The 16,374-nt window shown below is 34.9% G+C and overlaps 1 protein-coding gene across 3 annotated transcripts in view; it reads right to left on the reverse strand.

The window, feature by feature from the left end:
* Positions 1-121: 121 nt before the first annotated feature.
* The window catches only part of RAB28 (RAB28, member RAS oncogene family), a 61,349-nt gene continuing 45,096 nt past the window's right edge, over positions 122-16,374 (reverse strand). Inside the window, exons 5-8 of one of the 3 annotated variants that reach the window (XM_085059835.1) lie at positions 9,334-9,437; positions 6,992-7,069; positions 1,711-1,808; positions 122-802 (exon numbers count right to left, since the gene is read on the reverse strand). In XM_085059835.1, coding sequence (XP_084915961.1) covers positions 1,716-1,808; positions 6,992-7,069; positions 9,334-9,437 — 275 coding nt within the window. In that variant the 3' untranslated portion in view covers positions 122-802; positions 1,711-1,715. The remainder of the gene's footprint in view (positions 803-1,710; positions 1,809-6,991; positions 7,070-9,333; positions 9,438-16,374) is intronic. The other 2 variants (XM_085059837.1, XM_085059834.1) reach the window with 2 other exon arrangements.

Below are 16,374 nucleotides of genomic sequence, written 5' to 3' on the forward strand. Positions count from 1 at the left end.
AAGACACATAAGCCTATATATTACTGTAAGAAGTAATGCTGATGTGGTAATAAAAATACACAGAAACACTAGCATTTTTCAGAGCATCCATGAAGACAACTTGAGACTTCAGAAAAGTAACTATTTTAATAATAACAGCTTTATTTCAAGCACTGTTTCTCACTGGATACAATTTATACATTTCGTGCTAAGTATATATATTAATGGAACAATTTCAAAATTATCTCTAGATAAAATATATTATGTATTTAAAATTATTCCAGCAACAGCTTTTCCAAGTAACATTTTGCTGAGTGTTAGTTCAAATCCCTGGAGGAAAAAAAAAACTTTAAAAATGCTTTGGCAAAATACCCTTCCATGGTGATGTCTTTAAAAGCATTCTGAATGCAGGGCTTCCTCATCCATTTTTATTCTGGTATCAGTCAAACAGACAGGAGGAAACATAAACACAGTTATACAGTTTTATTTAAATATAACTTAAAAGAATATAGACCTTAATTTTCCAAAAGTATGGTCTCATGTTTGAATTTCAGCCAGTCAAAAAGCTACCTGTTGCTTCTTAATGGACAACGGTGCAACACACTTCTGAAACCTTTATTTGCACTGTTGTGCTGGTCCCTGTTAAAACAAAGTTCCTGGTAATCCCAGGGGCTGGGATTGTCAAGGCAGGAGGACTGCAAAGGTATCAAAGCTGAGAAGAACTGCGTGGTCATTGAACTGCACACATCGAGCTCCTGGGAGAACTAACGGTTCTTGTCACAGGCTCCTGACTGTAGTTGACAATATCTGCCTTCACCACCTTCTGTCATTGAAAAAAACATAGTAACAATCAGAAAATACAGCCTTCATGATGGCAAAGCATTCAACAGATTTTTACTGACATACAAAGGGAAAAATAACAAACTAACCAGGACTTTTTTCACTACCTTGCAGGAAGTCTTATCAGGTGCTAATTCTCATTTTAATTCTCAGTTTATTCATACTAAGCAGAAGCAAGTGCCTTGGTAGGTTTTCACAACATTACAAAAGGAATACAACTTTTTTGCTAAAGCAGTGAATACAATTCTACTTCCATGAAAATTGTTCTGTATGAGAATAATAAAGCAAATTTGTTTGCAAAAATTGTGCCATTCATTCTTTGAGAATAGCTACCTAAATTGTAACTGGAAATTGTACCTAAGTTTGTCTTTTTGTCTTTACTCCAAGCATTTGATCAGAAAATATGGAAAGAATTCAAAGCAAATTTTAAATACAGCCACATTTCAAAAAAAGTTTTGATAGGCATACTGGCTAAAGATTAAATTAACATAAAAAGAAGCTCTGCATACCATAAATATTTATTCTCCAATACAGATCTAACAGATATTACCCATTCTCTTTACAAAGCACTTGATAAGACTGATGGTCTCTCCTACATGAGGAGACAGAAATGTACAATTTTGCATCTATTTCCATCTGAGACAGCTGTGCAATATTTTGAATGTACAGTACTGAATACAGTAGCATGAAGCATTTCAAAGTTTCTACAAACTGATTATCAGAAACACTATGTAATTAATTGTACACAAAGTTCCAAAACAGGAGGTTGAGTATAACCAGCTTACAAACACAAAACACAATCTTCCAATAGAAATTGTTTGAACCATTGTTAGTTCATGTAAAAGCAATACCTCTTACAAAAAAGAAACAAACCAAGTTTTCCATCAATACCTGAACTACTGCATTGAGCAGACTTTGCTCTGGCAGTTGGAAGTGTGATGTTGGTTATCTTCTTCAGGATATTTCACTAGTTCTGCCCTGACAATGTGCTGTTAACCATGTATCAACATGATGGATAGAGGGCAAGGAGAAGAATGTGAAAAGAAAAGAGAAAGAAAACAATGGAGAGATTAATCAGCAGTTGAAAAGAATGAATGGACAACATAAGAAGGTTATGCAGAAGCAAAATGAAAGTGCATTTTCAGGCCTTAAGCTGATATAAGAGCAACATGTCTGGCTGAAAGCTGCACTCTCAGCACCAGGGCAGCTTCTGGAGCTTATTCCAGGACATGCCCTTTTAAAGCACCAAAGTGAAAGGCTCATACATGCAATCAGCAGAAGTGCAGTAAAGCTAAAGAAGGGACAGAATAAAAAGTCAGGGAATTCAGTGGAAGAAAGGATGGCAATGGCCTATTCCTCCTTTAAGTTAAAGATACTTAAATATTAAATACTACATTATCAGCTTGTAACAAATGCATTACCTGTGCATGTCCATCTTTTCCATTACATAACTATCATATTACATCTAAATGTATAATCCAAAAGTAGTGACAAAATTAAAAACATCACATCAAAATGCTGCAAGTTTTGAATTTTTTTTGCTTCATTAAAAAAGAAAAGATTCCCATTTTCCCCCTAAAGACAAATAAACAAAACTGTTAAAAGTTTTCTCATTGTTAATACAGGTAAGGGATACAGGGTTCTCATCATTAACAAAGGGTTAATGCAGGGTTCACACAAAGTGATGTAAAATTCATGGAACAATTTCAGCAAGGAAGCAGCAGAGGAGGTAAGTCTGCCATTAAAGATACCCTAAACCAGTTCGATATTTTTTTCTTAAATATTTCAGTTTTCCTGAAATGCATTTTCAAGGTTAAAAATGAATGAATAAATTAATAAATTCTATTATTTTAAATGAAACTATACATAAACTGGATTAGGAATATATAAACAGTATATGTTAAAGATTACCTCTGTAAATAAAACCTGTATGTCAAACAAGCAACAATAATTGAATAGGCTGGTAAAGGACCTGGATTTATTAGCTGATGAAGTACTCTTCTTGAGTTTAATTGATCACATTCATATTATCTTATCTAGTGGACAACACCCATGATTTACTGGACTGCTGGCCTGATGTTATCAAGAGAAAGGTTGCCAAATCCCATGCAGGGCAGTAGTAGGAGTTTTAGCATTAAACAGTGTTATCTGACCTCACAGGACCTAGTTTCTTCACACAAATCTTTTGACTAGAGCTGAGGGGCAAAAAAAAAAAATCTTGCAATCAGCAGGCAATTAATTGTTCCCCAAACACTGGTCTAAATCCCATCCTGTAAACACAGGCAGGTTGGTGAACTATGCTTAGGTACACTGGAGCAAAAAACTGACAATCATAAATGACTTGGATTTTCTAAAGGAATTTCATCCAAGTAAGAGTAAAAAATATCATTGCAACATTTCTTTGATTAACTTCATGGTAATTAAAAACTTGGGCCTCTTTGCATCAGGTTCTATGTCAAGCGTATCATTGCCATGGTTCAAATCACTGTCAATAATGAGAAATAACCTTTCTTGGTCCAGGTGCTCTGTATGCCAGATCTGACTTATCTGCCAAACATTTTATTGTGCAAAGCTGGCTCACACACACTGGTCTGCTGAACTGGCATTTACTTAGAGAGAAAACTACACATCACTTACAAAAATGCTAGTTCTTGCCAATGCCAAGGAACAAAGCTGTACCCCATGCAGTTTTTACACTACAGTTGAAAGTAAAAAATACAGAAAGAAAAACATTTGATTAGTAAAGGAGCTATTTCCTCAAATTTCATCAGACCCTTGCAATTTAAAAGGGAGAGTATTTTGAGGACTGAAAATAAGTCAGAATCTGCAATTTTCTTATTTTGGAACTGTTCCATTTCAAAAAACATGCTCTACTTTCCAGTCACGCATGAAGAGTAATCTAGTTCTTTGTTTCACCACAGTTTTGTCCAAATAAAGGTTTGATTAACAGTCATCTCAGCATGTTAACAGACAAGGTTTAGTAGCTCTAGCTGAGACAGTTCAAAAACTTAGCATCCCCAAACGTCTGTCCTATTCCTCAGCTGGAGATCACTGCTGCCAAAGCAGAGCTGGTGGAATGTAACATGTACTTGCACCTCATCCACTTCAGCACAAAGTTTGGCAGCTTCACTTTAAAACAACTTTCAGCAGCAGTTTAAGCTAAGCTGCCCAACTTCACCCTGATGTGGCCAAAGCACATGATCACCTTCCATTTTCTGATTCTGATGTGGGAGCAATACATTCCAGCAAAAGGACAGTGGCAAATAGCTTGGGCTGCATTCATATCTTAAACTGCTGCAGCTGTTTTCTAAAACAATGCAGAGTAAATATAATTCAATTTCTAAGGCTTATTCTTGCAGTTAACTAACAGAAGTTATGTGGCTAATTTGAAGGGGACCAAGAACCTCACACACTTCACAAGAGCTTCTGCAGTTCTGCCAGTCATCAAAGCTCAAAAGTCATGAGCCAAACCCCACAAATTCATTCAGGTTAAAATAATGTGTTTGGGATTCCTATTACTTCTTTTTATCCACCTATGAGTCACTTCCAAGATCTTCCTAGTGACTGTGACAATTATAACTGACTCTAAACATAAGAAATAAGATCTTCAGGCACAAGCTGAGTGTTAGAAATATTTTTAAAGCATATTCTCAATACTAGACAATAAAAGATTGACTGTTGGCATTTTACACAAATTCAGTATTTAATCTTATACTTTCTTACCACCTAGACTGAATGAACATACCTAATGTTCTCTGACAAACAGATTCAAGCAACAACCTTCTCAGTTTTCAAAATGAGGAAATCTCACATTACACAAAATATGGAAAACTCAAATATATAATCCAGTATGTAAATAGTGCACATTTGGAAAAACTACAATGGCTTTTACTCCTTATTTAAAGATTAAATCCAAGTCAACACTTGTATAGTTTACAGATAAGTCACCCTTGCTATTGCATTGTTTTTATTCGATTCTTTACAGCGTTTATCTAGCATTCATCTATCCACCTATTTAATTTTATAGCCCAGTAGCTAAAGTATTCAATGCCTAAAAATTTTAAGGAACTCACATCATGTAACTGTCCCACACATTAAGGAAGACACATGCCCATTTTACAGATGGAAGAGGAAAAACTCCCACCACCAGCACACTAAGGGGCCTGCACCTGTCACACAAGGGTCTGTGGTGAAACAGAAAGAGTCATGGCATTGTCCTCTAACATCACCTCCTTCCAGCCAAGAGAACATCTCCACACTCTTGGAAACAGCATCTACACATCACTCCAATTCGGCTTTTCTGCTGCAAGCTAATGAATTTCTCTCAAGAGAATTCATCTTCCTGAGGATACAAAGGTTCAACTTTTCCCTCTCCAGATTATGTGGAGACTTTCTCTTTTCTGTCTTATGAAATGATGTGGGTTCCTGGTTTCATACAACAATGAGCGTTAAGATACAGCTAACAGACAGACATTCCAATACAATTTTCATTCGTTTCTGACTTACAGGGGAAAGTCTTACAGCCCCTTCAAAGTAACACTCTCAAAAAAAGCAAATGTTTTACTGGTAACAAAGTGCTATATTGCTTGTTTGGAGCAGATTGAAATTATCCTCCTTTAACAGAACTTTGCTAATTAAGCAGTTGCTTTCCAGCTATCATTCTTTAGCTACATTCACAGTGTTGCACTACATAGTGACTTCTGCTGTACCTTAAAGGCAACAGTGAAGTTTCTTTCCTGTCTAAACACATTTACTGGCTTTGTTTCTTCTTTTGTTTGTTTTTTGTCGGTAGTGGTGGTTTTTCAGAGATATTTTTACCTTTTTTCTTTATAATTAGAGCCCAGATTCACATCAAGAGTAATGTATGCCACAGTATTTAATTTATGCAAATTAAGCATTTATAGGCTATTGCTAATGTAACTTGTGTAATATCAACTTTGTCTGACCCCTATATTGCATATTCCATGATCTACTCAACAAAATTAAAAACTAATTACAATACTAAGGTAGAAGGAAGCCTAGTTAAATCTGATATCCATTTGACACAGAAAGCTACATACTCTTGAGTTGGGGCTATTGTGGAGGTCCTTACTTTAAAAACAACCTAAAAACAGACACTTTCTTTAGAATGATTCAATTTTCTGTAAAACCCTATTATCAGTCTCCTTTAAATTTAAGATACTTGCACACCTTTCTACAATCTCAGACCTGAGCTACAGAACACCACTCTCAGCACAGAGTGGTCTAGGACTGATCTTCCAGTGCTAGCTAAACAACCAAATAAAAACTAGAGTACTCTATGGGCTCAATTATTTACATGTAAATGATCACATAGCTCAGAAAAATAGATGGATGATACCTTAGTAGTAAAAGAACATTGAAAAGACACAGTTAGTACTACTCTGTCTATAAATTACAGCTTTTTGAAACTACTCTGTTTGGTAAGTATGCTCCGTAAGTATATTTTACAATTTTACTGTTTACAATACAGTTTTCTAGTTAACCACTTCAGCACAGATTGCAAACACTGCTGTGGCAAAACACTTTCAGAAATTACGTATTTATTGTATATTTCAAAAAGCAGGAGACCAAGCTGTACATAAGAAATGTTTTGGCATTTATTTTGAATAAACTCATTGACTCATTTTGTGGTACTTTTTTAACACTGGTAGTAAAAAGCAGTTCCAGGATATTACACCACTGGAATACCAACATTTGATTTCACCAAGTAAATTTAAAGAATTGTAATCTCAAATGTCATTACACAGGGTTGCCTCAGTAGCATAGTCTTTTTTTTTGAGGTTTCTGAAACTGGGCTGTACAAAAATTTTTCGGTTTCAACCCATGCATATAATATAATGAAAATCTTCCATGCTACCTGTATATGCATACATATTTAATTGCTAAACTAATTTTAAGTGCTAGTTAAAAAAAAAACACCTTTAGAACTAAAGTTTTTCCTTCATTTTTGAAGACATTCTTCTTGTTTCAGAGACCTGATCATGATGGACAAATAAGGAGTTATTAGATATTTTAAAGCTATTGTGAAATTAAGTAATTATCTTCAGAAGGACTGAAAAAGATTGATTTAAAGAACAGTTATTTTTCTGCAACAAGATCACTTTTAATACTAAATAAAATACAAAAAACCCCACGTATTTTGGAAAATCACCTGTGATTGTTCTAATTCTGCTTTGTTTAATTTGATGCCGAGTATGTCAGCAGCAATTCTCTGAAAACACAGGAAGACCTATGGAAAAAAAAATAAATTGCATTTAAATGATCAAAACCAGACATCCTTGAGGTTCTTTCAAATATATCAAACCATTCTTGAACTGTAAACATTGATATACAAAATTATGACCTGTGCGAAACAGATCTGAAAATAACCTCATCTGGTACTTTCAATTTTGTTTAAAAATTTGAGAAAATAACTCAACAATGGTACAAGGAATGAACAGTATGCTGGATTGTTAAGCAACGCTTCTACTCTGCCTCCAGAGACCTAAGTTTAAACAAGCTTTCACACAACCCACCTCTCAAATACTATTTTCAGTCCCATAAAATATGAATGAGGGTATTCACTAATGTTTAGCACAAAAATATATTACCAGTGTATTGTGAAATAAGAGATGTAGGTTTCTGAAACTGAGAACAACAAAACTGTGCATTGACATCACCAAAATCTCTACTACACATGTTCAAAAAATAGCAATAAGAAATAGTTGTGAAGAGTCTTACAAAACATTATATACTGAACAGAAGTATCTAGGAGCAAAGCAGATGTTGTACAGCCTGCAGCAGCAGCCTGGCAGAGTTAGACTTTGGGCATGGCTTAACACATAATACTGGGTGGCAATGCTGTCTTAATTTCTTAAATTCATGTCAAGACAATCCACCTATCTTACTGTTTAGGTAAAACTGCATTCTAAATGAGATTAAAGAACATGACAGATGTTTAAGAGGAGCATCTTAAGTGTCACTGCTGCTGAACACTGTATTGCTAAGCTACACATCATATTTTATCTGCAGGGCTGTTCGTCTGAGCTCACCATCTAAATTACTAACAAACATAGTCTATATTCACAGTAGCAATGGATGGCCTCTTCTTGAATCACTGTCTAGGATAAACACTCCATCTTTCCTGCACAACTACCAAAGTACATGAAGACTGGGAAAGATCAGTGTGCAGCAACAGTGAAAGGGATAATTCAAATTTATATTGAAACTAAAAATGAACTACTGAAACTACTTCTTTTGTTAGCAGATATTTAGGCAGAGATTTCTTGTCAATGTTTTCTAGGTATGTTCAGATTTACTTTTGGTTTTAAACAGTAAGCTATATATGCTATGAGTACATATAGCAGCATGCTGTTGTAACTCATTAATTAATTAAAAAGCTCCAATAAAGATTCCTTCATAATTAGCAATAATAAATGTATCAGCCTTATAAAATGAACTGATTTTGAAGATGTCCTTGAGAAAATAATGAATTTTATCAGATGTACATTTTATTGAGTGAAATATTATGATATTTTTTCTTATGTTTCTAGTATAAAAAGCCTGTATTTTCACACTTTAAGCAAAAAAATATGCCAAGGATTTAACACAAACTATGAAGAGAATCAGGACTCACTGCATTTGAAATAGCACTATTGTTAGACTCTACAGAAAAACTATTATCTTACAAAACTAGGCAGTTCACTGCACAAGTTTCATCAAAGACTTTAACAAGTGACTCCATTTGTGGACTACACTTCCATGTACTTAAACATGGTTTCACTGTTCAATAACATAAAAATAAAGTAAACTTTCGTGTCAACAGTAATGTTAAGGGGACAGATACAAGACTGTTTTATGGGAATGACAAACTCATTAAGCATGTGACAGAAATCAAGCAAAATAATACAGTATGATTTAATTTGATTGATAGTGTCAACTGGAAAAGAACCTTCTCTTTAATATGCTTCCAACTAAAACAAATAACCCAGTTAGCTCAGAGTCAAAAGATTGTTCAAAAATGCACTCTGCAAAGCATCTGGTACAAATGCCAGAATATTCACATTTCAGTGGATCTGCAGAGGGAAAGTCTCTCATGGCTCAGGACTTATATTAAAAACTTTTATTGCAACAGGGCCTTGTCACATTATTTACAATTGTTGGAAATTTCTGTATTGATGGTCTATAGATGGGACTCCACCTGGAATGAAGGAATATATTTAACTAGAGGCTGACAGCAAACAGAGATTTAGCTGGTCTCAGTTCTCACGCTGATGCATTAGCCAGACCATTTCCATTAAAATCTGTACCTCAAACTGAAAATCAGATGAGAAGTCACTGTAATTCAATAGCAATACACATTCATACAAAGATCTACTTTTCATGCAACTCAGGGAGGCAAAAAAGGACCTACAGCACACCGAGTTCTCAACAGTTTGCTATGTGAAGTATAATAAAACTGCTGCATCTTGAAAAAAAAAACCAGACATCTACAAGTTTCTTTTTCTTACTTACAGAATCTCCTGTCTTGGCTGACACAAAATGGCTACTGAAATTTCTTTCCTGACAAAGTCGCTGGTGCTTGTCAGCTTTCACTGTTCGCATGTGCTCCAAGTCAACTAGAAATAAGTTGAAGAAATGAAAAATTATTACACTGGAGCCCATTTAGTTACCCATCTTAGAAATTATTCACTGGAAACACAACAGATGTAATACATTCCTTTACAGGTGTATGCAAATGCAAGTTTCTCTCTCTCTGTAATTTGCTAAAATAAAAACAATTAATTACATCAGACTAATTTGATTTGCAAAACTAAAATGAAACCACAATTAAAATTTTATGGTCAAATGCAACAAGTTGGTATTTCAAAGTACACACTTATTTCTGGATACACCTAAATACTTTGTAATAACTTTACTGCAAGCTACATACTAAAATGAGACAGAATTAATATTCCACATTCTATTTGCAAGCACAATGCATTCTGAGGATTCCAGTGTAACCTGAAGACTTTTACAAAATAAATTCACCAAGCACATCTGAATCGACATATTTTTCCTAAGTAAAAATGTAAACAAGTTATAAAGAATTTTATTGCAGAACACGGCAAAGCAAAAATATTCACTGTAATAAAAAAATTGACTGAGTAAAAGAGTGATGCTTAGTTACTTACATATGAGGCTTTCAATCCCACAAAGGTGTGGTTCAGAAATTTTTAAAAAAGTAAAATGCACATTTCAATGCACACAAGTATTTTCATTTTTATCACTTTACAACCACTGGAAGCAGAGTAAAGCTTTCAAAAGGTATTTTATGTTGAAAAGCACTGGTTGCTTCCAAAATCTCACAGAACTCAAGTCTTGTGCAGGTTTTATTGTGTACATTCCAGTTTCTCCAATCTGATTCTAAGGTAATTGGAAACTGTATTGAACAGTTTCTCTTTTTTTTATTGCATTGCAGTTCCTATAAGGGTGTTGACTCAATGCACTCAAATTATAAGGCAAATATATTCAGAAGGATTTAAGGACAACCAGGCTCTTTGAGTCAATACAGGAAAAAAAAACTTCAACTGATTTCCTGAGGAAGGGACCCAACTGACTTGTAAAAACTTGTAAATTTGCAAATCTAGTAAGCCTGTATAATAGTGTCATTTGATTATCAGCTGAAAAAAATGCTCTCCTACTACATAAAAGGTTTTATTTTTAAATGATATTGGAGGTCTTTAATTTGTAGGCTCTGGAGATTTTCTCTTGGAGATTTTTAGTCTAACAGGGGATTCCTACACCCCATTTATACTGCTTACCTTGGTTAATGTGGAGTTTTTGACACGTATTACTGCTCCTTGCACATCAGTAAGGCCTTGTTTGTAAGAACAGGGCTAAAATCATCCAGTTACCACAGGCATTAATTTGTGAAGGACTAAAATACTAAGCTATTAACACTAATGTTTCTAGTATAGTTTTTCCATAGTACTAAATGCCCACTATATAATAAAGTTTCACAAAAAAGGGAAGAACAAATACATTTACTAAAATAAAGCCTGAAGTCAGTAAAAATTTAGTTAAAAACTAATGCACTTACTTTTTTTTTTCTGAAAAATAACTACCAAGATAAAAGACAGACTCTTTTGAAATGCCTTTAAGGATAAAATAGAGCATACTGCCTAAAACATTTCATTATTGACTATTATTTTTATGTTTCACATATTAGCTTTAAATGTAGCTTGGAAAACACAACTGTGAGATTACTCTTCTGGGAAAAATAAATACATATTTTCCTTATTTTTATTTAATGAACTTTTAAAGGGACTTTGACCCCAACTGCAGATTTCACTCATTGTATTTCTCTGACTATATCTGAACTCCAAAAACCCACACACAATTACCTAAAAATAAATAAATGGATAGATAGACAGCATTTACACTATATTCCTCTAAAATACCATGAAATGCTTATATATCTACAAAGACAAGATCACTAGTTATAATCTCTCTCAAACTCTCTTTCCCAGGAAGGAATGAATGGAGAGTGGACAAAGAAAACAATAGCCTAAAAAGATTGATGAATTTCCAGGAAGAAAATATCACTGACATATTGAAAATCACGTCCTCAGATGCCTCTTATTTTCTATGAAGAACCATTAATAGTAATATATGGTCAGTTGAATATATACTTTACTACAGCAGAGAAATTAAAGCACACAAGATCATAGAAACAGAGTGAAAGTGAAAAATCAAGGTGTAATTATGTTTCTAAACTTTGTGTACTTCTCAGTCCTCCTCAGTCACAAGTATTTCACCTTCTGCCTCCTGAATTTCTGTCTGCTCTGAACTGTACAGTCACTGTCATGCCAGGGAACTGCCAGGTGATTGCTCATGTGTGCATTCAGAGCCCACAGAAAATGCTAGGTAATTCATGTTACATTAGGTCTTGGTGAAAAAGGACACAGTTTTAGTACAAGCAAAGAGTTTCAAGTGTTAATAAATATTTAACTACCCAAAACTGCAGTGTGCAGTCAATGAAGGGCAATGATCCTAAGTCCAATTCTTTTGCATTGCCCACAGGCCAAGGACATAATCACAGAGTTACTGAAGATCAACTACAGATAGTGAATAGTTACCCTCTAGTCGTTTTTCTTTAACATCTGACAATGGTCAGCTCAACAGGCAGAATTCTTAGCACACCGGGAGATAAGTCACATCCAGCTTTTATTTAGACATCACAGCAAAAAGACTTTTAGGAGAGCTTTGGAGGAGAAAAATGATTTCCTAAAACCGATGTTTATAAGGAATGCAGGGACTTTATAGAAAGAAAACCAACAGCTGGCCAATGTGGACTCATATGATGAGCCAATTAACAGCAGGAATAGGCATCTTGGGATGAAGGATGACATGAGAATGCACTTAAACCATGAAAAGTTTAATGGCAAAGACAAATAAGTTTTGGATAGAAAGAAAGTGAGTAAGACACATAAATACAGTTTGATTTTATAAACCAGGAAAATGATCTTGCAGAATATTCTAAATGACTAGATAACATAGCAATGGCCAAGAAAAAGGAATTATTGAAATTAAGATACAAAATGAGAACATTTTAACTGTGGTAATGGCTATGATAGGCCATATCTAACAAAGGTCTCAAAGAAGAAATCAGCAAGATTTGGCCACACTTCAAACACAAACATTTAGAGAAAGGCCCAAAATGAAGTTTACATGCCAGATGGCACAGTCATCCTCCTCATCTTTAGGAAATGAGAAAGAAGGTAACAGCAGGGCAAAATTAATAGCTTCATTTTTACCAAGTAGAATATGAACTGATGGCTAGAGATTCACAATGGGATGTATAAAAGAGACAAAAAGACACAAGACACAAGTTTGAAAAGTAAAAAGAGATTTAACTATTTGCTAACAGTGACCCTCTACAGCACACAAATCTTACAAATGATTACTTTCGATCAAGGGCTTGAATACAAACTCTCCTATCTAAATTAAAGTATGTTTTCTGATCACGAAAAGCAAAAGCAAGCCCAAGATGTGTAAACTTTGGAGGATGCACTGAGGGTATTTCTTTGATCTATCATTTCAAACATTCTAAACTTCTCAAAAATGGGATCAACAGGCAGAAAGGGCAGTTAAAAGTATAAATTACCAAAGCAATAGTTAAAATGTCAAAGGAGTACATCGCTAATTTCTTGGCTAGAACGGAACCACTTAATATATTTGCATTAAATGGAATACTTAAATAAACTACATGAAAACTTGTATCAGGAGAAGCAGGGGGACATCGTAAGCAATGGGGGAAAGAGAGGGAGATATAGGTCATAGTACTGTTCCCCTGACTAGCCTGATGAGGACAAAAAAGGGGCTCACCAGCCTCCGAAGTACCTTCAAAGTCCATTTCTAAGAAAAGGCATCCACAATATAGGCCACTGAAGTTTGCTCATGTTTATGCCTGAAATACACACTAAAAGCCTTGAGCCACAACCACAAAAAATACATGGCTGCCAGATACTCTCCAAAAATTATCTCCGTTGCTTTGCTCATGCTCTCAAGAGCCCATCTTGTTGATTCTCCCAAATAAGACTAAACATTCATCTTTAAGCTTGTCTAGTATGAAGAGCCATTTCAATTACACCTAGCAGGATAAACTGCTGTTCCATAACTAACAGGTCGATACACATCTGTATGTACAGGTATCATATAAAGATACCAGCACAACAAAAATAGATCAGAAACTTCAGGAATTCAGACACAACTCTCAGCAAGGCAAACAAATCCAAGTGAAAATCTCCCCTCAAAGATTAAGCCAGCATACACCAATATCTGCTGTAGCAAAAGTAGGTAAGTCTTACTAAAATACTTGCTTCTCATGAATTCCAGAGTTCCATTTTGATTTATAGGTGAGATTATAGAGAGATCTAGTGTTGTGAAAAGAGAAAAGAGAATCTAGGAGAGAAGTATTGAATTCCAATAGAAATCCCAAGGATACTCCCTCTAAGGCATTCCTGAAGTTGTCCTGAAGACTTCTTGGAAGAAAACCAATTCTATCCCAGCCAAAATCAGCACAGCAGAAAAAAAAAAAAAAAAACAAGAAAAAAAAAAAAAAAAGAAAAAAAAAAAAAAACCCCACAGTTAAGAACAACACTACAGAATTTAGGTAAGGGAAAAGGTGTAAACACCACCAATGGCCATCTCCATGGAGAGCAACTAACATTTCAAAGAAAACAAGGACAAAATAGTAATTTTAAGTTATAACCAGAAAGATTTGATTAGGTTACATCTTCAGCTGTTTTATAAAAGGATTTTCACTAACTACCCTTCAAATTGCTATTACACATCAATTATTTGCAGTGAAAGTCTCATGGACAATGACAATCAAAATGGAAAAGGAAACCATGCTTTAGAATACTGCAAGGCTAGATATCTATCCTATGATTAAAAATTTCTGAGCAAACACTTGAGACAGCAGAAATCATTCTTCAAAGTCAAAACTCTCTATGGAATTTACTTGAGAAATTAAGAGCAAGTCACTGAAATTTAATTTATTGGGCTGCAGCAAGGGAATAGAAAAACTTTAAAAAGTACTAGATAAAACAAAATGGGTGCTTTACAATCTCCCCACACCCAGCCATTCAACAGCAATTCCATCGTGATTGAATAGTTCTGCTGCTTGTGACCTGAGACCCTAAAACTACTAATGGTAAATAAATTGTCAAAATTGTTTCTCTTCCATTTAGATATTTGCATCATTCCATAAGATAAAAAATGGCCTGCAATGAGCATAGCACCAACGTACATGGCACCAACCACCACACAGGGACAGTCATTTCCAGTCTGGTGCAACAGCTTAAACACTGATTTAACTCCCCTGCTTCTCTGAAATCAACTAGGACCAATACAATTAGCTCACCAGAGATTGCAGTGAGGAATAAAGTGTGGTACCAAATTCTGGAACTGTATTGTCTTAAAATTAAGGCAATAATAAAATACATGTAACAATTAAGCTGAGTAACACAACTGGTACAAACACAAAGCCAGGAAGCACTTTAAAATACACGTCACTAGTCCAAATAACAATGAATGTTATGGTTTTATAATCTTTTTAAACCATACAAGCAAATAACTGCACATACTCTAAACAGAACACCATTTGTGCAGAATGTAAAGGCTGCTAGTCACTTTATTTATTTCCCTTTCCCACAGGACAGCCAATCTTTTCTAACATCACTGGAGAAGAGCTCCATGCAAAACTACAGGGGTTTTTTTAAGTAGGAAAACACCCATTTTGCATGAATCTTTCAGGTAATTCTGGAAGAAACACAAATAGGTGACTTGCACAGGTACTTCTAAGCAGTTGAGAAACTAGTGACAGTACTTGCTGAGGGTAGTATGGACAACTGAGTATGATGCATGTGAAGCAAGACAGTGTTTAATATTTTGTTGGCATTTCTCCTGGATCATGAGATTACACTTGCAAACTGCAAGCTGTTTTCAATGATCATACCAGTGATAACTAACCTATCCACTTTCTAAACCATAGGTATGGAAAGAAATATGAAAGGGAACAGTTCAGAGTTTCAGTAAAGGGACACCTCTCCACCCAAATCTGACCCTCTTTCACTTTTGAAAAGACCTTGAATTGTAAAAACTGCTAGGGATTCTGTTGCAAAGGCAGTTCTCTTTAAGATGAACATTTTTTTTTAATTGATAACAGTATTTTCCATTAAAACTGGTTGTAACATATGCATGAAGTTACAACTCTCTAGTTTTTTAGTTATCTAACATATTATAGCTATTTCATATTTCAATATAATTAGGAGTAGTTTTAAAGTTATGAGTAAACATCTTTATTAATCTATGGTACCACACAAAAATATATTCTTTTATAGTATGCTGTGAAAAATGAAATATAAATCTTTCTGCAAAGTATTTGCAGCTGTGCACACAAGGTATACAATTACATAATGTTTAAATAATGAGCTATCACGATTAGCCCACACAGACATGACAAGTAAAATGCTTTAATAATTTATTAATTTGATTTACATGTGCTTAAAATTATGTACACATTTTCTCTTCTGAAAATACTCCAGGGTCATAAAAAAAGGGGTCTGTATACGACAATGTCTTTTTCATCCTATTTTTTGGTATAATTTCTGACTGATTTCTTAAGAACAAACCTAGCTTGAGCACCTGGAAACCTAACAGACTGAGGACAACAATACTGTCATACAGCACTACCCTCATGCAGAACATGCTGCTCAACAAGTACAGCCAGTTTAATTCCAGAACGTGAAGGTTCTGCTTCCTCCATGTGTAAGCAAACCTGTATGAAAAACAGAATTAGAAGAGGGATTTCTCCATGAGGTGCCAAATATCCACTGTTTTAAAAAATAAACCAGAAATCAAGCTGAACACTGAGAGCAACATTGTAGGCAACACGATTTACTTCCCAGTTTATCAGACCTCTGTCCCTTAGATGTCAACAGAGAACATCTTAGCATGTCCCAGTGCTCTGGCCAGGAGGAACCCCTTTCAAGCTTCTTCTGCCATAAG

The sequence above is a fragment of the Lichenostomus cassidix genome, chromosome 4 (genome assembly GCF_008360975.1).
Source record: "Lichenostomus cassidix isolate B80296 chromosome 4, HeHo_3.0, whole genome shotgun sequence".
NCBI lineage: Eukaryota > Metazoa > Chordata > Aves > Passeriformes > Meliphagidae > Lichenostomus > Lichenostomus cassidix.